The sequence below is a fragment of the Malaclemys terrapin genome, chromosome 5 (assembly GCF_027887155.1).
Source record: "Malaclemys terrapin pileata isolate rMalTer1 chromosome 5, rMalTer1.hap1, whole genome shotgun sequence".
In the NCBI taxonomy this organism is placed as follows: Eukaryota; Metazoa; Chordata; order Testudines; family Emydidae; genus Malaclemys; species Malaclemys terrapin.
Window position 1 is genome coordinate 83,179,328 of NC_071509.1, and position 26,226 is coordinate 83,205,553.

At 40.6% G+C, this 26,226-nt stretch overlaps 1 protein-coding gene across 7 annotated transcripts in view; it reads right to left on the bottom strand.

Annotated features, from left to right (window-relative positions):
* TRIM2 (tripartite motif containing 2) overlaps window positions 1-26,226 on the bottom strand; it is a 110,874-nt gene that overhangs the window by 23,829 nt on the left and 60,819 nt on the right. For all 7 annotated transcript variants that reach the window (XM_054029040.1, XM_054029039.1, XM_054029036.1 and 4 more), the window contains 3 exons: window positions 13,587-13,738; window positions 11,389-11,569; window positions 5,986-6,709 (listed from right to left, as the gene is read on the bottom strand). In XM_054029040.1, coding sequence (XP_053885015.1) covers window positions 5,986-6,709; window positions 11,389-11,569; window positions 13,587-13,738 — 1,057 coding nt within the window. The remainder of the gene's footprint in view (window positions 1-5,985; window positions 6,710-11,388; window positions 11,570-13,586; window positions 13,739-26,226) is intronic.

Genomic DNA, 26,226 nt, shown 5'->3' on the forward strand with positions numbered 1-26,226 from the left:
ATGAAGTTCTGATGGAAAACAGGCATATCTAGAAACTTGCCTGCCAGGCAGCTTTCTGTTGGAAATCTGCCTATTTTCCTGATTGCTGGCTGCAGGGGAATCCAGGCTTCCAGGGTCCACTAATCCAAGATACATCCACCCACCATGCAGACTTCCCTGGAACCAGAGACCCCAGGGCTTCCAGCATCCTTGACCCTGGGACAGCTAGCTAGCTAGGCAGATTGCCCTGGAGTCCTAAACCCAGGGCTTTCCCTTTTGTAGAATTTCAAAATTTAGAGGTTTTGTTCCTAAACAAAATGTCAAAATATTGAAACTCACCACAAAATGGAATTTCCTTTCTTAACACAGCTCTAATTTTGAGTGTTTCCTTTGGATCTGATGCATGTGGAAAGGAATAAAGATGAAACAGCAGATCCTCAAGGATCTCTTTTAAAAGTATAACAAATAATTTTGGATTTTCACAGCTGTTAAGTTTAATTATTTGTCAAATGTATACCCTTATCCATTCCATTGTGAAATTATTTGTCCGTACGATCAATTATCTAGGTAAACAATACTCTGACTATTGGTCCCATTCAGCATTTCATATTCAAATAAATTCTTAATAAGCCCCACAGTAGCTTTCTATACATGTGAGGAATCAAAAGATCAGATATGTTTCTCAGTAGAAGGTGGAAACTAAAGCATGTGAGTTTTTAAATAAATTAATTTGATTACACATGCAAAAGCATCTATTTACACATTCAATTAGGCAACTAATCACAATCTGGGTAAGTTGAAAATTTCATATTTAAGTAGACAACCAGCCCACACTCCCATTCAGGGGACCAATAGTTTTTGCTACCTAATATTGCCTCTGTAAATTGCAAGTGCACGTTTGTTGTGCAACTTGAAACCTAGATGTATATTACTGAATATTTAGCCTTAAGAGTTAAAGGAAGAATTTTTACAATACTAGTAATATGCTCACTGGTTTTCATTGCTGTAATGGAGCAAGTTCCACTTCCCATTAGTGTTATCTGGTAAGGGATTTACAATAGAATTACATATTTGCTAAAATAATGTTTTGATATTTTGAGCATTTTTGCACTCTGTAGCGTTTAGAACACTAAAATGTGTGCATGTTTCTAAAGCAAGCTAATCCATGGACATAGAAAATTAACAAGAAATTTCACGTGCAACTTCCCATGGACAGAGCGTTAATTAATACCACATTTGTATTAAGTTAATGGCCAGCACAAAAGCATTCTCCTACCAGATTTTGATGAGTTTTCTTGTGTATAAAAAATTCAAATCCTGGTTGTAAACAAATATCCACATGCTCCATTATGGTTCTCCAACAGAGCTGTATGAACCTTTGGCCGCAAAAGCCAGAACTCTCCTAAACTTGCCCAGTTTTAAATTACAAACCCCAAACTCAACCCAGGATTGTCAAAGGGTTTACATGAAGCTTTTCCCTCTTAATGAATTCAAGAAATGGATATATGGTTTTATTAAAAACCATGCAAAAACTTCTTTTCAAGCACAACTAGATAAAATTCAGAATTTTCAAATGAGTTTGGAATTTGAGACTGAAACACAAGTTTTTAAAATTCTTAGACTAATGGGGCTGCAAATCAAAATAGCAGGTAAAACTTTAGATATGCTCATTAATTAAGGCCATTGAGTTGTGACTGCAAGACCATTCAGTCAGTACTTACGTTGTTTTGGAGCTCTCTAATGGACTGTGCACATATAATACACACTACATAGTCCACTGGTCAGCAAGGCAGCTACTTCTCCATAGATTCTTTATCTGGAAGAGCTATTCTGTTAAATAAATAGATATAAATTCTCCACAGAATGGGACGAAGTGACCCATGTATCCCAGTGGGGGAAACTCCAATGTCAGTAGACAAAGCTTCAAGTTCTAAATTTATTTTTTCAAGCAATCAAAACAAAAACAAAACATCACATTATGTTGTTTTTGTTATAACTGTATGAAGTTGTGCTTCAACTTTCAAAATACAGTTGGGCTTGTTTTATAAGCAAGGCTTGCAGTATACAGATAGGGCTGTGAAAAAAATGGGACTGTCCCACTGTCCCATTAATTGCAATCCAACCAGATATCAGGTTCATGGTACAAGCTGCTCACTTGAAGATATGCTGCAATGCTAACAGACACTACAGGTAGAAATGTCAATCTACAGAGATTTAAAAAAAAAAAAAAAAAAAAAAAAAGGTCAATCCATCCATCCAAATCTCTTAAATTATTTTCAAGGTATCATCTATTTTAGTATTTTAAAAAACATATTAAGCTTATCTGACACTAGAAAATAATTCATTTTAAGGATTGGCCAAATTCTTCCCTGGGTAAATCTACTGACTTACATCAGGGATGAATTTGGCCTTCTCTCTGTGTACAGGTGAGCGAACATGCATGCACATATGAGCAACAGAGAAACTAGTGCTCATGAAAGAGGTCAGATGATTGTTACCATATCTGTCAGAGGTCCCCTGTTTATTCTCAGACCTGGCACATCTCTGATAGCAGCTTTGCAAGCTTTCCTTATGTTGCCACACTATTAGGCCTCAACACTGACCCAGAGGGACATCCCTAGGGTGTTGTGTGCTCTAGAAAAGTTAGGACACAGCTGCAACAGCGGTGACAGTGAGAAACTTCTGCCATTGTGTTTTTTAACCTTACTGCGAGTAGGGCTAGATGACTGTTAAAAATGTCTGAAACGTGTCTACACTAACCCCTCCGTTGTTGTACCACCAATGGAACTGCATTGGTGGAGAATTACAGATCCTGTAATTATCTAGTGTAGACACAGCCTAGATGTGGGGGGCGGGGGGGAAGGTTTAATCTCCACAGCCCTTTCAAGGACCAATCTCTCTGATGAGACTACTAGTAAGAGTTGCATTGGTGCTGGGTGTGGTAGTATTTTTTGTGAGAAGGATACGTGCCCACTAGAAACTGGAGAACATCCAATAGGAAGCATTTTATTCAGGCCAAACAGTCAACAGGATACAAAGTTTGGCCACTATTGAAGTGAGCTGAATTTGAACCAGTGACCTAAATGTGAATGGTTCTATATCTCGTTTCCAGTTTTCTGAGACTGCATGCCCCATAAGAACAAATGTTATTGCCAATAAAACTGAGCACCATCCTCTCCCCGAAAAGACTCATTAATATATATTGAATCTGTTATATTCACAGGGTCAATTATTTCACAATGCAATATACTGGTCTGTTTCTTTACCCTCCTTTTAGAAAAGGCTGGTGATTGTTAGGTAAAATTAACATTCTCTTTCTGAAAATGGACCTAGGTACTATGGTAATAAACATATTAAAAATACAGATAGATTACATATGGAAATCAAACGGATACGGATAATCACATGCACGAAGAAACCATTTATGATTGTATGTCCAACACAATTCTTAACGTATTCTGGTCTTTACCATTTGTTCAATCATTCTTCAGTGACTGGCAAAGCCAGCATGTTGTCTTGTTAGCAAATTCCATATATGAACCTCTGTAGACCTGTTTTTTGACCTGATTTGTAATCTTGCTCATTTTTCCCCTCCCCAAGTCCTAGGGAAATTTATAGATTTAATATTTAGTTATTTTAAGATACAGTAAAATAATTTATAGGCCTTTTTAGTTAGTGAGTTGTTAGTGAGCAGGCACTATATTAAAGACGAATTAAGAATTAAGACAGAGTAATTGTAAATGAGACTGAGATGATGTATTTATTTCCAAAACAAGCATTGTAAGCCCAGGAATTCAGAGATAAGGTTAAACTAAAAAATATATATATATATATTAGTCCAAATATATTAAGGTATAGATGTCTTAACTGCACATTTCCAAACAACTTTAACTCTGCCCTGTAGTGACATCATGAAATACTAGCTGTATATGATTAAGACATTTAGCTTTTGTAGTCCCAAATTAGTTAAAAACATTTTAAAGACACATAGGAGTCTTTTCTTTTCTCTTTCCGCTACTTACCATCTGAGAGACATTGTAACAAAAATGTTTAATCTGAGATCATACTTGTAATCACGTGGTTACTGCATGGTGTCACTATAGCAAGGTTAAGTAATAGTTAAGGTTGTAACATACACCTCTACCCCGATATAACACGACCCGATATAACACGAATTCGGATAGACCGCAGTAAAACAGTGTTCCGGGGGGACGGGGCTGCGCACTCTGGCGGATCAAGGCAAGTTCGATATAACGCCGTTTCACGTATAACGCGGTAAGATTTTTTGGCTCCCGAGGACAGCGTTATATCGGGGTAGAGGTGTACTTTATCCTAAATCATGATAAAATGGGACTGGTTGAGAATATATAACAGTTTTTGTCTCAACATTTCCCTTTTTAAACAATATTAACATTTTCATACAACAACAACAAACAAGAAAACCAAAGAGAATATTACCATGTGCTACTTCTAATGTTCTGAAGATATGTAATATCAATCTTAAATTTTAACTTTTGGGGCCAAATTCAGCAGTACACTCTGGGTGCTTACACTGTTCTGGAGCAGCATGAAATAGCCAGTGTACACATCAATTTTGTCCTCTTTCCAGAGTTTTCTCTTCTCCTGCACCCTATATTCTCCTGCTCATACACCCCAGCTTCCCCTTCCTTCTGACATCTCATTTTCTCTGCTCATACACAAGACAGTTTCTACTGCCCTATTAGACACACATCACATCACATTTCCCCCTCGAATCAAAAGCTTTTCTCCTTCCTGCAGATCTGATGCAATGGCTAGTTGTTGGTTTGGTTTGGGGGGGGAGGGTAGGAGGAAAGGAGGAAATTAGGGTTAATGATAATTTTTTTTGCCATTTTTCATAGCTTGAAGTTAATCTGGTCAGTAGAGGCTGAAGAATAAACTCTTCTATTTCAGAAAAAAATCATGAAGACAGACTTGTCCTCCCAAAAGGTTACCATATCTCATTGTATACAGTGGAACAGGGGCCATAGACTGACCTCAGTTAGTATGCCCTCCTTCAAAATAACCACTACCTTCCATTGTTCTCAGTTGGGAGGGGAGGGGGAGGAGAAGAGGAAGGAAGGAGAGAGTTAAGCTTCCTGCACAGAACATGGCAGCCTCCTTTGGTGTCAGGAGGTGGAAAGGAACATTGTGAGGAGAAGGCAAATTGAGGCTTTGGCTAGATAGTGACTGTCTTTTGAGAAGGACATGTAAAAACGGAGAGCAATATTTAGATCAGGGGTAGGCAACCTATGGCGAGCTGATTTTCAGTGGCACTCACACTGACCGGGTCCTGGCCACCAGTGTGGAGGGCTCTGCATTTTAATTTAATTTTAACTGAAGCTTCTTAAACATTTTAAAAACCTTATTTACTTTACATACAACAATAGTTTAGTTATATATTATAGACTTATAGAAAGAGACCTTCTAAAAACGTTAAAATGTATTACTGGCACGCAAAACCTTTAATTAGAGTGAATAAATGAAGACTAGGCACACCACTTCTGAAAGGTTGCCGACCCCTGATTTAGCTTCAGCCCTATTGAGAACAATAGAAGATAGAAGCCATTTTGAAAGAGGGGAATTATTCTTCAAATATTCTGAAAAAGAATTTGCTACTCAGCCCTGTTTTAAGGAGAACTTGGAAGGGACAGATTTTTAAAGATATTTAGGTGCCAGTGGGAGTTAGGCACTGAGAGAATTCAAAAGATCTGGCCCAAAGTGTTTTATCCTGTAGGACTATAACCTCCTGCCTTTAAACCTCAAATCCCACTTACATCACTTAGGGACATATGGAATGAAATCCCATGTAACTCCTCATTTACTATTCTAACAACTTCAAAAGCCTAGACCTGACCAGTATTAAATTTCACTTGTGTGTTGACAATAATTTAAAACTAGCTTTTTACCCAGTTTTCCTAAAGTGTCCTTAATTACAATTTGAATGCCATGATCCTAGTACCAATAGATAGAAGATAATTTCCTTACCCACTCTGAAGATCAAGTCGTCTTCAATAGGATTCTCTTTTCTTTTGCCAGTGCTGTACATACTAGCTGGTCTTTTCACAGCTTTCTGCTTCACATGGCCACTGCCAGGAGACTTAACACGCCTCTTAACTCCTTCGGTAGTAGGGGACACGTCTGCTGATCTGATCACTTTAAGTTTAAATGGACTGCCCCTGATATGCTGATCATAAAGTCTCAGTGAGAGAGTAAAGTCCCCTTCTTTCTGAACAGTATACAAAAATTCATAAGTGCCGTTTTTATTGTCAAGTATTTCTCCATCTGCCACACTCCCATCAGGTGTGCTCAGTTCAGCAGTGAGGTAAGCATTCCCAGATTTACAGAGCTCCCCATCTTTGTCCTTGGTTGTTATGGTAACTGACATCGGCTGTCCAATCACAGTTTGCCTCAGCCCCTCACCTGTGGCAACTGTTTCAGATGCTACGGCATTAGTGGTTAAAATAGTACCCAGATTGTGAATGGATTTCTTCAGTCCTTCTGTTTCTACTATGAAGTCCAGCTGGTCATTTTCACGGGGCTGCAGTGGGAAGTCCTGGTCAGCCAGCTCATTCAGCTTGTCACTCATTTGCTTCTTAACTAGTAAAACTTCAGTTTCAGTGCCATGGTTGAGTGCTTGGGCTGTAAAGTTGCTGCAACTCTTAATACTCTCCTGTCCTTCAAGCAGGGTATCCAGCTGTGTCTGTAGGACCTGAAAGTAACATGAAACACCTGGTTCAAGTCATGTCAGGATGAGATTGGGTGACATCAAGCTGGAAACGCAAACTTATAGATATGCAAACCCTTAACACACAACCTATTGTGTCATATGTTAAAAGCTTCAACTTTTTTAAAAGTGCAGTGTCAATTCTCTGGAACCCACCAGTAAGCTACGGCAAGATTCGTGGAGTACCAGGACTCAGTTTGTGTGGACCTCCTAATGTGAAACCCTGCAGCACTGGCTTCAGAGGTCCACCAGTAGCAGCATGTTACATTACCGCTCCATCTCCCTCACTACTGAATGTGCTGGTAGAGCTTCCATCCCTCTGTCTGAGAACAGTCATAGATTGTTTCACAACAACGTTGACAAGGAGCTCTGCACACAGGGATGCTGGTATTTTGGAGTCGCCAGACATTCCCCTATTTAGATGGGAGGCTGCAGCAAGTTGCCCCAGAGAGAGTTCCTCTTCTCCCACATTTACAGTGGGGAGAAATAGCTCTGGAGACCCCTCTCCTCTGTAATACAAGAAGCATGGTTGGGGGGGGGGGGGGGGACAGAGGTCTCAGAACGGCTCAATGGCGAGAGTGGCCTTCAACCAAGAGAAGAGAGAAAGGAAAGTCTCCTTATGACAGGGGTGGGGAAAATACGGCCTGGGGATGGCATCAGGCCCTTCAGATGTTTTAATCCAGCCCTCAAGCTCCTGCCAGGCAGCAGGGTCTGGGACTTGCCCTGCTCCAGTGCTCCAAATGGGGGTTTGCCCGTGCGGCTCCCGGAAGCAGCGGCATGTCCCCCCTCCAGCTCCTACACATATGGGTGGCTAGGGGGCTCCGCACACCGCCCCCACCCCAAGTGCTGCTCCCGCAGCTCCCATTGGCTGGGAACCATGGCCAATGGGATCTGCAGGGGCAGTGCCTGTGGACAGGGCAGTGCGCCGAGCCGCCTGACTGTGCCTCTGCGTAAGAGCTGGAGGGGGGATATGCCGCTGCTTCTGGGAGCTACGTGAGGTAAGTTCAACTTCATCAACGACTTAGATATTGGCATAGAAAGTACGCTTATTAAGTTTGCGGATGATACCAAACTGGGAGGGATTGCAACTACTTTGGAGGACAGGGTCATAATTCAAAATGATCTGGACAAATTGGAGAAATGGTCTGAGTTAAACAGGATGAAGTTTAACAAAGACAAATGCAAAGTGCTCCACTTAGGAAGGAAAAATCAATTTCACACATACAGAATGGGAAAAGACTGTCTAGGAAGGAGTACGTCAGAAAGGGATCTAGGGGTTATAGTGGACCACAAGCTAAATATGAGTCAACAGTGTGATGCTGTTGCAAAAAAAGCAAACATGATTCTGGGATGCATTAACAGGTGTGTTGTGAGCAAGACACGAGAAGTCATTCTTCCGCTCTACTCTGCTCTGGTTAGGCCTCAGCTGGAGTATTGTGTCCAGTTCTGGGCGCCGCATTTTAAAAAAGATGTGGAGAAATTGGAAAGGGTCCAAAGAAGAGCAACAAGAATGATTAAAGGTCTTGAGAACATGACCTATGAAGGAAGGCTGAAAGAACTGGGTTTGTTTAGTTTGGAAAAGAGAAGACTGAGAGGGGACATGATAGCAGTTTTCAGGTATCTAATAGGGTGTCATAAGGAGGAGGGAGAGAACTTGTTCACCTTAGCCTCTAAGGATAGAACCAGAAACAATGGGTTTAAACTGCAGCAAGGGAGGTCTAGGTTGGACATTAGGAAAAAGTTCCTAACTGTCAGGGTGGTTAAACACTGGAACAAATTGCCTAGGGAGGTTGTGGAATCTCCGTCTCTGGAGATATTTAAGAGTAGGTTAGATAAATGTCTATCAGGGATGGTCTAGACAGTATTTGGTCCTGCCATGCGGGCAGGGGACTGGACTCTATGACCTCTCGAGGTCCCTTCCAGTCCTATAATCTATGAATCTATGAATAAGTGCCACCTGGAGCCTGCACCCCTGACTCCCTCCCATGCCCTGACTCCCTGTCCCAGCCCCGATCCCCCTCCCGTCCTCCAAACCCCTTGGTCCCCACCCAGAGCACCTTCCTGCACCTCCAACCCCTCATCCCCAGCTCCATCCCAGAGCCTGTACCCTCAGCCAGAGCCCTCACACCCAACCTCTGCCCCAGCCCAGAGCCCCCTCCCGCACCCTGAACTCATTTCTGGGCCCACCCCAGAGCCCTCACCCCAACCCCCAATTTTGTGAGCATTCATGGCCCGCCATACAATTTCCATACCCAGATGTGGCCCTTGGGCCAAAAAGTTTGCCCACCCCTGCTCGATCAGGAACCAGGGAGAGAAGTCTACTCCCCAGTTTTCAACAGTCAGGAAGGTGGGGGCTAACAGGATAGTGGGAAGAATTGCTGGGGTGGGCAGGGAAGGTAGCCTGAAATTTTGGTGGATTTTAAGTAGCCACTTCATACTTAAGGTTGCAACAGAGTATCCATTATACACTCAATTTTAGCCCTCGCTCTAAGATCCACAAAGTCATATCAACCTCAGAATTGGTAAGTGAGCTCTGGAAACAAAGGTAGAAATATTATAGTTTACAAATTTGAAATGAACTGGAAAAGGATTCCTGAATTATGACACCCTAAAAATAGAGGGTTTTACTCAAATACAAAAAGTCCAACTTTTTGATATATTGTAGTGAAAATGTAAGAAAAATTATGGTTGAAATATTGAAAATGTGCACAAAGATCAGACTGAGCAGGCTGGCATCTCTACGGGGCAGAATTAAGGTAATTTGTCTACCATTGATGTGAATGTTTATATTTACAAATGTTACAGCTCCTTGTACATCTAATCTAAATTTAGAATTAGCCTGACTTTATACCTACTATACCATCTTCTTTTAAGAATTTTTACCTTTAAATTATTGACATGTACATTAATCTTAACTTCACTTTAAAGTATTTTGTCCAGGAATTTTACATAGTTTACTGCTGTTCCCCACCCACTGCACAAAATTCAGGAATATTTGCTATTGATATGAACAGGCAGCAACGTAATTACAAAGCATTTTGTGATCTTAAAATTCTTTACTTACCTACAAAAAACTCCACACATTTTTTTCTATCTATCCTTTATTCTAGGACATACTGAGCTAAACAGATATTATTGCTAACGATCAGTCCCAATCTGACTAGGAGCCACATGTGGCTGTAACTTGCTGCACAGTAAGAGGAATAATCCACAACTATGGAGAAAACCAATTTGCAGCTATTGCTTAAAATCATTATATTCCAAATATTTTTTCTGTCATTACACAGAAGGAAAATATTCAACCTCACATGTATAACATATTTCAAATATTTAAAAAGAAATATGCCTGTCAGCTTGGATAACTGCAATATACTGGTCAATTCACTTTTGTTTATAGTGTACTTGTAGTCAATTTCATTTTTAATATTCACACTGTACTTTAGCAGGATGCTGGAATATTTGGGTTTAACATGAATAATCCTTCCCTGAAGTATTTCAAAGTAAACGGTTTCTAGTCACTGTTTTAAAATAAAATTCATTAAAACATTTCCTCTAGTGTTTGCTTATACAAAACCCCCCTAGATTTTACAAAAATCTAAAATGACCTGAAAGTGTACCTTTAAAGGAAAGTATGATAATATATGCTTTGAGGATACTTTCCAAACTAAAGAAAATGTGATATCAGACATAATGGCTGCATTGCACACTAAGTGGTGGAGGGCCATTGTCTAGCTTGCTGGAGAAAGGTATGTACGTCTTTGAGCGACAGAAAGAGATAGAGTGATTTTGCAGCCTCAAAGCAGGTCAGTGTGAAGACACGGACCCATTCCCCCCCATTGACCAGAGGAGAGGGGAAATTATATAAGTACACGCTGAGTAGGAGAAGTCCTCTTTTACCGGGACCAGGTGGAGCAGTACCCACCTTCCTACCCATGGAAGTGGCAAAATACCAGGTTTGGTCAGGATTCACTGTGAACACTGCGCTAATTGTTTTTTTCGGGGGGGGGGGGGGGGGGGGAGGGGGGCTGGGAAGGAATACTTCCTTCACTGCCAGATTGGCCTAGGCAAAGTATGTGTGTGCGTGCCGGGGGGATGGGGTGTTTGCCTTCCCCACAGTGGGTTGGGGGGAGTGGGAGGGGGAAGTTAGCTGGGAGTGAACACAGTACAGGAGTTAAACTATGATGTTGCAACTCATTATGCTCACATGGGGTGCTACTCTATAAGGAAGGGATACAGTGATCAGATAAAATGGACTGGTAAAGGATTTAAAGGAGGTATTTGTTAAGAGCAGAAATGGGGGGTTAGGGCTCTTATGAATGACACAACAGGGAGCCAACACCCCACTTCTTTTATAGCCTACCTTAACCCTCATTCGTGGAGCGGGAGCAGAAGAGAGAGTAAGGTTCCAGCAGAGGGTGGGCTGATAGAAGCCCCTGGGTATAAATTGAAATGATCATGGAATTACCTGCACGGTATGCTTTTACCTGATGGGTATTCCCAGACAGTTAAGAATAAAGTTGCAGCCTCATTAAACCACATCCAGTGTCTCCTGTCCTCCTTTCAGCAAAGCTGGACAATTATTTGACCTGTTGGCATCATGCACCCTTATAAGAATTGGCTTATTAAATTAATAACGGTCACTGGAAAAAGAACACATCTCTTACTTTGTGTTTAAGGCCATAATTCACTTCCAGTTCCATCAGCAACACACTCTTTCGCACATTTAAAGTCTTCTGTAGTTCATCAAAAGTGGAATGAATGTCATCTACAATGCTAGCCTTTTGGTTGGCTAACTGACGTATAATTTCAGATATGAAGTGAAGTGCAGAATCTATCTCTGGAAGTCTGTGGAGGAAATAAATTACAATTGGCATCTCAAAAAACATTGTCTTGTCCCTAAAATTCTGTGATGAAACAATCCCATTCCCATGTGGTTTTTAAAGGCAGTATTTTTCAACAACAGAATTCTGCTCCTTTTATTACAGTTAGAGTTGACAATTTGGGTTGGATGTATTCCTGAGGTTTCATTACATGACATTAAAGAGTCATCTTTAATTCCTGGAGATTCCAGGACAATCCTGGAAGGTTGGCAACCCTCAGGGCCGGAGCTTCCATTTAGGCAACCAGGATTTGGGGGGGGCAGCATTTTACTGCCCTTGGCAGCAATTCGGCGGCAGCGGGGTCCTTCTGCGCTCTGAGTCTTCGGCGGCAATTCTGCGGTGGTTCCTTCACTCGCTCCGGTACCCACCGCCGAAGTGCCCCAAAGACCAGGAGCGCAGAAGGACCTCCCTCCCCCCTACCACAGAATTGCCGACAATGACCTGGAGCGCGGAAGGACCGGCACCTAGGGCGCCAAAAACCCTGGTGCTGCTCCTGGCAACCCTACTTACAGTATAGTCGTTTAACCTTTTTAAAACGAAACCAAAAGATTGGTGCATTATCAATGACATTCTAGGGCCAAAATCCTCTCTGGTGGAACTCCATTGAACCTAATGGAGTTCCACCAGGGAGGACTTTTAAGGATAGACAGTCATTCATGCTTCTGTAAGGGTGGGGAAGGGGGAAATTGGAACTTTCCCACATCTTTCACTATTTCCCAAAAAGTTCTAATATATTTTTAAAGATCAAGTATCATTCACATGTTCTGCGTCTAAATGCGCATACCAAATATTTTTCTCCCCAGCATTCTACGCCCCCTCCTTGGAAGGTATGTACCTTAGGCTGCATAAACAAGACCTGGCCTCTACCATGCAGAAGATACCTAGCTATTTTTTTAATCCTCTTCTCTGTAGTACAGAAGAACCTCAGAATTAGAAACACCTCAGGAATGGAGGTTCTTCTTAACTTTGAAATGTTTGTAAATATGAATGAAACATTGTGGTTGTTCTTTCAGTGTTCAGCTGTAAACTTCTGACTTAATACAGCTTTGAAACTTTACTCTGCTGAAGAAAAATGCTGCTTTTAACCATATTAATTTAAGTTAAACAAGCACAGTAACAGTTTCCTCATCTTGTCAAGTTTTAAAAGCTTTCCTTTTTTTTTTTTTGGTAGTTTACATTTAACACAGCACTATACTGTATTTGCCTTTTTTTGGGGGGGTTGGGGAAGTGGTCGGTCTCTGCTGCTGTCTGATTGCATACGTCTGGTTCCAAACAAGGTATGTGGTTGGCCGGTCAGTTCATATCTGAGGTTCTATTGTATTGGAGTGCATCACAGTCATTAATAGATTTTTATCCTCACAACCAACCACATCTCTGTGAGGCAGGTAAGTATTACTCCCATTTTACAGGTGGGAGGACTGATGCACAGTTGCCCAATGTAACACAGGAAGTTTGTAGTTATGCTGGGAACTGAACCCAGTTCTCTTGAGTTCCAGGCCAGTGCTCTACCCATAAGACTCAGACTTTTTCCATCTTCCTTAAGAACTGGGACTTTTAAAAGTATTTTTTCTTACAATCTTAGTTCAACTAAATGAGTCACACACCATACAACTGAGCAGGATTATTATGCTTCATCTCTCCTCAAGGGATCCAGGACTGGAACAGTGAGGTAAACATTCAGAGCTGTATATAGAAGCTTGTATAAGCAGCTTCCTACTCTGTGATCAGGGGAATCGAGTGTATTTGGTCCATCACCTTCATAATGACCAAGTTCATTTAAAAAAATTGCTAAAATATTAATATTCAAAAATGTTAATCAAAACCACATTGTAAAGGAAAACAAGTCAGGGGGTCCTGTTGGATGACCTAGCAGTTCCACAAGGGGCAGTGTGAACTGATTAAGACAGCAGTTTCAATAATAGCTTGACCAATCACCTAATGCACAGCAGTATGTCATGGCGGAGCCAGAATAACTTGTGTACCTTTTGTTGACCGCATCCAGCTGGACTTGTAGTGAAGCCTTGTGTTGTTCTACCACATCCTTGAGAGGTACAGTGGGGTGTTCTGCATGTTCTCCCTCTGTACATTCCCGGCACATGGCTGTCTCACAAGATTGGCAGTAAAATTCCATCACCTGGTGCAAGAAAGTGCAGTTCTAAATTTAACATTGCAGCAACAGCATCACTTGCAGCATCTCTTAGGCTACAGGAAGGATGTTTTGAATATATTATCCAAATCCTGAGACTATAGCCTGGCACAAAGCATAAGTGTTTAAGAAAGTGGCTGTTTTAAAATTTGTGATATTCCTTAAAAGCTTATATTGCCATTGATTTATTTCAAACTACCAAATACAACTGCTTTAAATCAATTTAGTCAGAAACATCAGCTCAGCTCTGGAAACTGAATACCAATACAGCAGCAGCTAGCCTTAACACTCACCTGACACTGTAACAATAGATAACAATGTGTCTCCATTCAGCAATGCAATGAACCACCACTGAAAACCAGGTCACTTTAGTCTTGGTGCTAATTCATCCATAGCCTCTTTGCTGAGACTGCCAAGCAGAGTTTTCCATAATGTCGCAAGTGGAGACTGAGATCACCAAACATGACCGTCATTTGCTACTGACCTGGATCATATCTGAGCCAATGATCAAAAAGGGAAAGCTCCATATCCCATTTCCAATCCCCTAAAAACATTATAATCTCAGGTGGGGATCTGATTGAAGTAGTGATCTACATTTATAAAGGGAAAGAACGTTTCAACCTGTTACACTGCCAGTGCAATGTTTGCATTCTATTTAGAGACAAACCTGATTGTTACATTTGCTAGGATATGCACCAGAAGCTGCATATATTCACAAAAGGACAAGGAACAGACAAGTCCTACATTTAAAACCTATAGGTTAGTTGAAATGATACCATACTCTCTCTCTGTTTGGAAGCGTATTATGTATACAAGGAATGTCAGATTTATTAAAAAAATATAAAGAAATTCCTAGAATGTGTGTCAAAGCAAGAAGCTGGCGGCACACTCGGGAATTCCAAACAGTGTCAGCTTCACATGCAATTAGGCCCATGTTTTTGGCACTCAGAACTCTTAAACAGAGCTATCTGCACGGAGTATGTTGACACCAAGAAGTCTGTGAGAGGAAGAGTGAGTCAGCTATGTTCACATGAGCCAAGGAAGTTCTATAGGAGTTGCACAAAGTAACTAGCAAGATCAAGAAGGTCCTGAGAATTAGTGAGGTAAAAGCTGAAAGTATTTTATCTGGTAAGAGAATTAGTTAGTATTTTCCTCTAATAAGCTTCTCTTGTCTCCACCCCCAAGATGTGGACAACACAGATGACAAGGGTTTATTTATTTGTTGGTAGCTCATGGAAACTATTTTACAGAAAAGAGAAGACAGAAGAGCAGCTGGACAAGAGAGTGAGTATAAAAGCGGGGCGGGAGGGGGGAAAATGTGTAGAATTTACAAATTAAGGTTCAGTCATGCAAACGTGAAAGGTGGTGAATTCACTGGGAATTCAGGGAGCTCAGCACCTCACAGGATGAGGCCCTTTGAATCGAGATGGTGTTTCTTCACGCATGGAGAGTTGCCACTTTACTGATAAACATCAGCAAGAGGTTCAGTCTCAAGGTGACTATAGGATTAAGACAAAAGAAATGTAACAAAGCCTGGAGACATTCATGGTTGTGAAGTAACAGAAATTAACAACAATGAAGAAAAATAAATATCAGACTTTAGACAACTCTGAAAGTCTTTGCCATATGGTCATGCACTTCATTTCCTTTGCCTTATTCTACATCACTGTCAAAATGTTGTTAACTCTGTTTCTTACTTATTTGACTATTATATTTAAGAGACTTTACAAAACTCTTTAGTGATTTAATTTGTCATTAGATATAATGATTAAAATTAGGGCTGTCAATTAATCGCAGTTAACTCACGCGATTAACTCAAAAAATAAATCACGATTAATCACAGTTTTAATTAAACTGTTAAACCCTCGACTACCAATTGAAATTAAATATTTTTGGATGTTTTTAATACATTTCAATTACAACACAGAAAGCAAAGTGTACAGTACTCATTTTATATTTATTACAAATATTTACACTGTAAAAATGGCAAACAAAAGAAAAAGTATTTTTCAATTCACCTCATATAAGTACTGTAGTGCAATCTCTTTATCGTGAAACTGCAATTTACAAATGTAGAAGTTATTTGTTACATAACTGCACTCAAAACAAAACAGTGTAAAACTTTAGAGTCTGTAAGTCCACTCAGTCTACTTCTTGTTCAGCCAATCGTTAAGACAAACAAGTTTCTTTACATTTATTGGAGATAATGCTGCCTGCTTCTTATTTACAATGTCACCTGAAAGTGAGAACAAGCATTCGCATGGCACTTTTTTAGCCAGCATTGCAAGGTATTTACGTGCCGGATATGCTAAACATTCGTATGCCCCTTCATGCTTTGGCCACCATTCCAGAGGGCATGCTTCCATGCTGATTATGCTTGTTTAAAAAAAAATGCATTAATTAAATTTGTGACTGAACTCCTTGGGGGAAATTGTATGTCTCCTGCTCTGTTTTACCTGCATTCTGCCATATATTTCATGTTATAGCAGTCTTGGACGATGACCCAGCTCATGTTGTTCATTTTAAGAACACTTTCACTGCAGTTTTGACAAAACACAAAGAAAGTACCAATGTGAGATTTCTAAAGATGGCTACAGCATTTGACCCAAGGTTTAAAAATCTGAAGTGCCTTCCAAAAAACCTGAAAGGGACGAGGTGTGGAGCACGCTTTCAGAAGTCTTAAAAGAGCAACACTCCGATGCAGAAACTACAGAACCTCAACCACCAAAGGGGGGAGGAAAAAAAAAAAAAAAATCAGCCTTCTGCTGGTTGCATCTGAGTCAGATGATGAAAATGAACACGCATCGGTCCGCACTACTTTGGATCGTTATCGAGCAGAACCCATCATCAGCATGGATGCATGTCCTCTGGAATGATGGTTGAAGGGACATATGAATCTTTAGCACGTAAATATCTTGCAATGCCAGCTACAACAGTGCCATGCAAATACCTGTTCTCCTTTTCAGATGACATTGTAAATAATAAGTGGGCAGCATTATCTCCTGCAAGTGTAAACAAACTGGTTTGTCTGAGCAATTAACTGACCAAGAAGTGGGACAGAGGGGACTTGTAGGCTTTAAAGTTTTACATGGTTTTATTTTTGAGTGCAGTTATTTTTTGTACATAATTTTACATTTGTAAGTTCAACTTTTATGATAAAGGTATGTCTACACTACGAAATTACTCTGATTTTACAGAAGTCGATTTTTAGGAACAGATTGTATAAAGTCGAGTGCATGCATCCACACTAAGCACATTAATTCGGCGGTGTGCGTCCATAGAACCATGGCAAGCGTCGACTTTCGGAGCGGTGCACTGTGGTAGCTATCCCACAGTTCCCGCAGTCCCCACTGCCCATTGGAATTCTGGGTTGAGCTCCCAATGCCTGATGGGGCCAAAAATTTGTCACGGGTGGTTATGGGTAAATGTCCTCCGTCAACCCCCCCTCCATGAAAGCAACGGCAGACAATCATTTTGCGCTCTTTTCCCTGGATTGCCTGAGCAGACGCCATAGCACGGCAAGCATGGAGCCCGTTCAGCCTTTTTTCCACTGTCACCGTACGTCTACTGGATGCTACTGGCAGATGCGGTACTCCAGTGCTACACACCAGCAGCTGCAGCTCCTTGCCTTTGCAAGTTAGCAAAGACTGTTACCAGTCATACTGTACCATCTGCTGCTGTCATGGGTGCTCCTGGCCGGACTCCGTGAGGTCGGTCGGGGGCGCCTAGACAAAAATGGGAATGACTCCCCAGGTCATTCTCTTCCTTAAGTTTTGTCCAATGGATATTCAGTGCTGCCTAGAATATCAGGCAAGCCTACTAAAGAACCACAGATGCAAGCTGCTGCTCCGGGTCAGAGCCCCAGACATCCCCCAGAAATGATGAGCTGCATGCCATTCTAGGAGGTGCCCGTACAACAAGCCCACCCGTTGCTTCCCTCCTCCCCCACCCCTCCCGGGCTACCTTGGCAGTTATCCCCCCATTTGTGTGACGAAGTAATAAAGAATGCATGAATTTGAAACACTGACTTTATTGCCTCTGCAAGCAGAGATCAAAGAGGGGAGGGGAAGGGAGGGCGGTTGGCTTACAGGGAAGTAGAGTGAACCACCATTCTCCACTTGCTCAGCCTATAATCTGTCCATCACGGCCTTGGAGATTTTTTTAAATGTTTTGGCATTCCATCTTTTGGAATGGAGTTCTGATAGCACAGATTCGTCTCCTCATACAGTGATCAGATCCAGTACCTCCCATACGGTCCATGTTGGAGCTCTTTTTTGATTCTGGGACTGCATGGTCACCTGTGCTGATGAGTGCTGCATGGTTACCTGTGCTGATCAGCTATGCATGCTGGGGAAACAGGAAATGAAATTCAAAAGTTCACAGGGCTTTTCCTGTCTACCTGGCCCATGCATCGAGTTCAGATTGCTGTCCAGAGTGGTCACAATGATGCACTGTGGGATAGCTCCCGGAGACCAATACCGTCGAATTGCGTCCACTCTAACCCTAATTCGAACCGGCAATGTCGATTTCAGCGCTACTCCCCTTGTCGGGGAGGAGTACAGAAATCGATTTTAAGAGCCCTTTATGTCAACAAAAATGGCTTCATTGTGTGGACGGGTGCAGGGTTAATTCGATTTAATGCTGCTAAATTCGCCCTAAACTCGTAGTGTAGACCAGGCCAAAGAGAGATTGCATTGCAGTACTTGTATTAGGTGAATTGAAAAATATTTCTTACGTTTTACAGTGCAAATATTTGTAATAAAAATTATAAAGAGCACTGTACACTTTGTTCTGTGTTGTAATTGAAATCAATATATTTGAAAATGTAGAAAACATCCAAAAATATTTAAATAAATGGCATTCTATTATTAAGAGTGCGATTAATTGCAATTTATTTAATTCCTTGACAGCCCTAATTAAAATACATATTTTTACTGCATTACATTGAATTATCCCTTTTTAATACAGTATAATGCACCCTGATGTGCTGCTGCAAACCTACATTTGAGATCTTGACTGGAACAATTTAGAACATGTGCTCCAGTTTGTCCAAAGACCTCTTGCTGGCATATAGAAAAATCAATCCTGGCTAATCTTCTCTCTCCTTGTTCCAATACCAAAGAATCACATAAAACCTGAATAGCAAGAGTGGCTGTGGTCTAAAGAGAACATCTATATGGCTCCCTAGGAGCAATCCCCTTTGCCTCAGACATATTTTAAATGTTTTCACTGAATCATCTTTCATTTTGACATGACACAATCTAGACAGTTTCACGGCAAATGAAAGGGGGGAAAAAAAAGTTACTTTCTATGCAATTTAGGCTTAGTTTAAAGTCAATCTTGCCTAGAAACTGATTTCCCCAGATTTTGTCTAGCATCTCTTAACCTGCTAACACTTTTAATATTTTGTTCTTTTGTATTTAGTCCTAACTACAGACATGCTACTGCAATGGCTCTCAACCTTTTCAGACTACTGTACTCCTTTCAGGAGTCTGATTTGACTTGCATACCCCCAAGTTTCACCTCACTTAAAAAACTACTTGCTTACAAAATCAGACATTTAAAAAAAAAAAAAAAAAAAAAAACACCCACAAGTGTCTCAGCATGCTATTACTGAAAAATTGCTTACTGTCTCATTTTTACCACATACTTATAAAAAAATTAATTTTTCAGTGTATAGTATATAGAACAGTACAAACAAGTCATTGTCATATGAAATTTTAGTTTGTACTCACTTCACTAGTGCTTTTTATGTAGCCTGTTGTAAAACTAGGCAAATATCTAGTTGAGTTGATATACCCCCTGGAAGACCACTGAGTACCCCCAGGTATAAACATACCCCTGGTTGAGAACCACTGTGCTGTTGCATGTTTTTTTTTTTCTGAACAGGATTATTACATGGAGCTTTTTTGCTGATGACAACTTTGCATTCTGAAAGCTCTTGCTAAATATATTGAGAAAACATGTGATCAAACCTCTGGTTTCCAAGTGGAAGCAATCTTGAATTGATCTTATTGGGACGGATATTCTAAAGCAATCAGCATTGGCCCAACTCTGCTTTCACTGAAGTCAGTGAGAGTTTTTACCATTGGCTGTAATGAGATCAGAGTTAAACCAATGCTAAGTGCTTTTGAAAGACTCACCCACTGACTCCACCTTAAAACCATCCAATCTTATGCCAGCACAATGAGGTGCTTTTAAGCCTCTAAGTATGTTGGCTACCATCATTTGACACTTATAGCAACATATTAATCTGTACAGTGAAGTAGATATGTACTCTTGAGATAAATAATTTCTTACAGTAAGACCACATTGATCCCAAGCTCCCAGCTATTATGTCACCTGACATCTGTTATATGGAAAAGGTGATCAGTAGTCAAAAAATTCACTTCTCCATGTTTATATTAGGATAATCAAAGTTGTATTGCATTTAAATTTTTTCCATTCACTGATCTTGTGTACAGTTGAATTAAAGCAGCAATACACGGTACAGCAAACCTAGCAGTACTGACTTTTGTTGTACCAACATTTACCTATTATTGCATATATGTAGTAGGTAAAGCTTTAAATAATTTTTTAAAAGGTTTACAAGGTTACAGTGGAGTTTTAAAAAAACTAAATATGCAATGCACAGACAACACACCAAAACCTTACATATCTTTTCAATTCAACCAAACAGACAAAAGTATCTGAATCCTAATATTGCGTCTCTCCAGCTAAGTTAAATATCAACTAGTATCCTAAATACTCCCCTTGAGACAAAAAGCTCCTACCTCTCAGTAATGATCTCAGCTGTTTAGATTCTTCATAAGAGTGGTAACCCTGACATACACTATTTCTTTAGCCTCAACAATGCACTTGTCAGGGTTCCCGCCCCACTCTGAACTCTGGGTTACAGATGTAGGGACCCACATGAAAGACCCCCTAAGTTTATATTCCACCAGCTTAGATTAAAACTTCCCCAAGGCACAAATTCCTTTCCTTGGATGGTATTGCTGCCACCACCAAGTGATTTAAACAAACATTCAGGGAGGGGCCACTTGGAGCCCTATCTCCCCCCCCCCCCCAAGCCCTTTCACCCCCTTTCCTGGAGAGGCTTGAGAATAATATACCAACCAATAAGTTAACAAAGTGAGGACAGACCAGACCCTACCCTTGGGTTTTTAAGACACTAAAAGCCAATCAGGTTCTTAAAAGGAGAACTTTATAATAAAGAAAAAAGTAAAAGAAGCACCTCTGTAAAATCAGGATGGAAGGTAATTTTACAGGGTAATAAAAAGATTTAAAAAAAACACAGAGGATTCCCCTCTAGGCTCAACTTCAAAGTTACAAAATAGGAATAAATCTCCCTCTTAGCACAGGGAAAATTCACAAGCTAAAACAAAAGATAATCTAGTGCATTTCCTTGCTATTACTTACCATTTCTGTAATTTTAGGTGCATCATTTCAGTAGGAGCTGGGTTACCTGCTTGGTCTCTCTCTTTGTCCCGAGAGGGAACAAAACAAAGAGCACAAACAAAACTTCCCGCCACTCCCAGATTTGAAAGTATCTTCTTTCCCCTTTGGTCCTTCTGGTCAGGTGCCAACTAGGTTAATTGAACTGATTAATCCCTTACAGGTAAGGGATTCTGTACCTCTGGCCAGGAGGGATTTGATATTACTGCATACATAAAAGTTGTTACCCTTCCCTTTATATTTAGGACAGAACTGAACACTGGATAGTACACAATAATAGAGATTACAGTCTAATGAAATACATAAATAAGTGGCATATGGGGAAGTACAAAGGATGGTGGAATGACAAGGATTTTAATGTTACACTAAACACACTTCTTGTGAGCATCAAGGGATAAGTGAATTTTTAAGCAGACAGTACAGTAGCAAGTAGCATCCACACAAGTTTACAATAAATTCTTCTGTTCTAGACAGGCTCTGGTATATGCACATTGACACGTCACTTCCTTTTGGTCTTCTATGTAAACAGCAAGTGTAGTATCAATTTAACAGCTCACATTCTCTAGCATAGGACTATATGCTGCAGTTGCAAGAAAATTAATTTGATGATTTAATAATTTTCTCTCATTTTTAACTTCTATGATCCTAGGCCAAAATCTTCAAACCTTAGTGCCTAAAGTTTGACTCCTATTCTCAATGGAAGTTGCAGGTGCTCAGCACCTTTGAAATAAAGCCACTCTTATCTCAGTGTCTAAATATAATGTAGGAGTCAAACTTTATGCACTCAGGTTTGAAAGTTTTACAGTATATATATGACCTATTGTCCTAATTTAAAGTGTGAGGAAGCACCTATTCATAGTTCAAACACAGGAAATAGTCTCTGACATATAAGACTGAGTTTCTCTTATCACAAGGGAGCACATGACAAAGATGTCACGTCAAAGGATTTGTTTAAAAAAAAATAATAGAGGGATATAAATAAGTTGCAAAATGAGAGGGGTTAGATTAAGTGGCAAACAGGCAGAGAGATCATAGAATTTACAAGGACTGAAGAAGGTTAAGCTAAAATCAGGCACCAAGCCAGTGAAACAGTTTTGACCTCCCTCCCACACACCAGTGTTTATCTGATTTTAGTCAAGGGGATTTTTATGCACTTAATCCAACATCACTGGAGCAATGAAAAATTACTTCCATAAAATAAAAATATATTTGGATTTCCGAACTAAAAATACAAAGTCTGGTAATATTTAAATGTAATGTATCAAATATGTGTTTTCCCTCCCACTTGATAATAAAAACACAATGGTATGACCTCCAATGCAATACCAAACCTATAATGAAAAAGGTAATAAACAGTAAGAAGAGAGGGGTTAATGGAGACGTGACTGCCCATTCCTACAACTGTGGCACAAATACATAACCGTGTTTACCTAATGTCTCCCTGCCTCCCCCCCCCACCCAAAGTCCCATCTTCTCTCAAATCTCACATTTAGCCCTCAGCATGTTTCTCTACGGCTGTCAAATGCACTTTCAGTGCCCTGTAACATCCCCTGACTGCCACAGATTCACTCCATTCATTCTTATCTAACCTAAAGGAGACTCTTCACAGAAGTCTTTACCAGTTTTCATGGGTTCTAGCTGTTACCAATGGAGAATGAAGAAATGAGAAGCTCTGTGAAGCACGAGCAACATCTGTTTGGGAGCAAGGGAGTATGGAACATCTGGGACTCTGACCTACTAACAGAGATTTTCCCCCTCTAAAATGAGGTATGGACATTTAACAAACATCCCCCCCATTCCTGGACATATGCAATAAACTAATCAATTCTAAAGATTCCATTATTCAATACTAGAGACTGTGCAAATTACTGCCCAGCATCTAACTTCCCTTTTGTAAGCCAGTTAAATGAGAGACTAGCAAAAAAACAGCCAATATCCTGGATTCGTCTCAGTCAGGGCATGAGACAGCACTTTTTGTTCTGCTGGAGGAGCTCCTGCTGTTCATAGATAAGGGGAGAGCAGTCATACTCATTCTGTTACACCTCTCTGCAGCAAATGATACATTTTATCACTACATATTCCTGTACCTTTTTGCAGAAGATGCATGGGTGAACAGAAATGCTCTAAAATGGCTGAGGTCCTTCCCTTTAGACTGAATTCAGAAGGTCATTATGGCAACTACCAAATAGTGTTTCCAACCCTCCAGGATTGTCCTGGAGTCTCCAGGAATTAAAGATTAACATTAATTAAAGATAATGTCATGTGATGAGACCTCCAGAAATTCATCCAACCAAAGTTGGGAACCCTACTACCAAAGGCCTAGCATATGGACTCCCACAAAGCTCAGTCCTCCTCCCCATATTATTTAACATTTATATAAAGCTTCTGGGATAGCAGGTGAAACAACATGGGCTGAAATGCCAACAGTATGCTGATGACAGCCAATTCCTGATCACTGCTCTCCAATGTGAGCATCATCCCCTAGTTTACTCACTAGCTAGCTGAAGTCAGCACCCAAATGAAGAGCTGTTTGCTAAAGCTGAGCCCAGACAAGAGAGAGAGAGAGTTGATACTGGTAGAAAGAGAAGCATTCTGGAAAGTTTACTCTCGCTGTAACATTCTGAATCATCTAGGGCATTTACACTCACATAGTTATGTTATGTTGGTCGGCAGCCCTCAAAAGTCTTTGGGACTGCTCAATACATTTGGATACATTGGATACCTAAATTAGCAATGGCAGCACAAGATGCCCACTTCTATCTGCAACTAGCCACAGATCTCACCATAATGATCCAAGTAATCATAAGATCTAGGTTCGTTTATAGAAACTTATGTCCAGAAACTAACACCCTGGAAAAGCTCCAAATGCAACAAAATGCAGCAGCTTGTTTGCTTAGCAACACAGATTAGAGTGGACACATCACCCTGGTATGCCGCTTTCAAGTTTGGCTTCCCAGTTATTAGCCTTGTTCAGGATCTCTCTTCTGATAGAGTCCATCGTGGGATTGGCCCTACCACCTGACCTCCCATCACAGCTACCAGTATGTTTCCATGGACCAGTGGAATAATTAGCTAATAGGAGGAGCCTCATGAATACCAGAGCCAGAACTTTCACAGTACCTGGACCTCGATTATAAAACTGACTCCCACAAGAGGTAAGAATAACTACAGAAATTGAATTCAGACGCTAAGCTCTTTGGAACAGGGATGGTCTTGTTTGTACAGCATATAGCACAATGGGATCCTGGTCCATAACTGGAATTCCAATGGGTTATTACAATACTGACAAATAATAATAATTACACACACAAAAACTATGTTACCAGAACATGAAGGCTGCAAAGTCAAACACTCAAGAGTTAGGAAATGCTTGAATTAGGGTTGCCTGTGTAAACTTAATTCAGTCCCCACCTTGTATCTGTGCATTATGATAGTCTTTAATTTCATGATCACATGCTGTTTTTTCCACAAGACCCCTGCCTCTTTCAGTGCACAGGATGGACAGTGCTCACTTAATGAGAAACAATTCAATCTTTTGTTTTATTCTCGTTGATCAGTGTACCATCCGATGCCTTATTTACTGCACACTAAAAACCCTGCTCAGAATTATCATGGGTTTTCCTATAGTGCTCATCTCTACAGTATACAAGTGCTGCACAAACATTACTTTGAGATTCCTAGGACCTGTTTTTTTCAGAGTACTTAGCATTATATAGCACTTTATATGTTCAAAGCACAAATCCCATTGACCTCAGTTGCAGCTATGAGTGCTCAGCGATTCTGCAGATCAGACTCCATAATCTCAAATTAGGTGCCCAAAAAAATTGGGAATACATAATTAATGACCACTTTTCAAAAAGATTGGTTTCACCGATTTGCTGAGCATCACATAGGAACTCTGTGGCAGAGGAAGAGATAGAATCCAGTTCTCCAGGGTATCATTCAGCTGCTTAACCATGATGTTCTCCTTTCACTACACAAGTTCTGATGTCTGCAACAAATGTCCTACAGAAAGCAGCGTCAATCACTGCACAACCATGATTCATCCCAAAACAGATCCATCCAGGGCACTGAATGAGGCAGGGAACTTGTGGGAAAAAATAGTATCGTTATGCGTTACGAAGTTAAAGACTATCATGATGTTTACACATAAATAACCTAATTAAGGTCACACAGGCAATCTTAATTCTGGCATTTCCTAACTTTTGGGTGCTTGAATTTGCAACCTTTATATTCTTTCTAACATAGTTCTTTGTGTGTAATCTCCTAGATTTTTTTAAAAAAGCAAACTGAAAAAACAAAAATTCTATCAGGTGGCATCATATTGACAACCTCAGGGCTGGAATCATTAGATTGACCACATAGACTTCTGTCACTTGAGCTAACAGAGTAACTGACAGCAATAGTAGGTTGTCATCTTTCATGTGGACCAGCACTAGAGGAGGATGAGACACACACTTGACCAGTGGGTTTCACAGATATTTGCTGATAAGAAAGGAATGGTGAAATTCAGGAATCTTGAGCTTTATTCCAGGCTCTGGAAGGGAACGTACACTAGCAGGCACAGTGTCTTCTACATGTTCTCCCTAAGCTTGGCCCTTCTGCCCTGTCCCCTCCCCAGCTCTGTCTCATCCTTATCCCTGGCTCCTTATCCCAGTCCCATTGTCTACCTACCCCAGTCTCTGCTCCTCAGGCTTCTCATCCCAGTTCCCTTGCCCAGCCAGCCCTAATCCACCACTCCCTGACTCCTTGTTCCAGTCTTTTTGCCCAGCCAGTCCCAGTTCTCACTTGTTTCACCATAATGAAAAAGTGCCCAGTTCAGGATGCTCTAAATCTTTCTTTTCAACAAACTAATGCAGGAGACTAGCTTACACAGGTGGAATTTGTTGAAAGGTAATCAAAACTGATGTGTAGGACAGGGGAAAATGGACACTAAATCACCACAAAGAGTCGTGGTGTTCAAAATCATTTTTAAAATTACATATGGGTATTTATATTTCTCTCAGAGAAACAGAACAGAG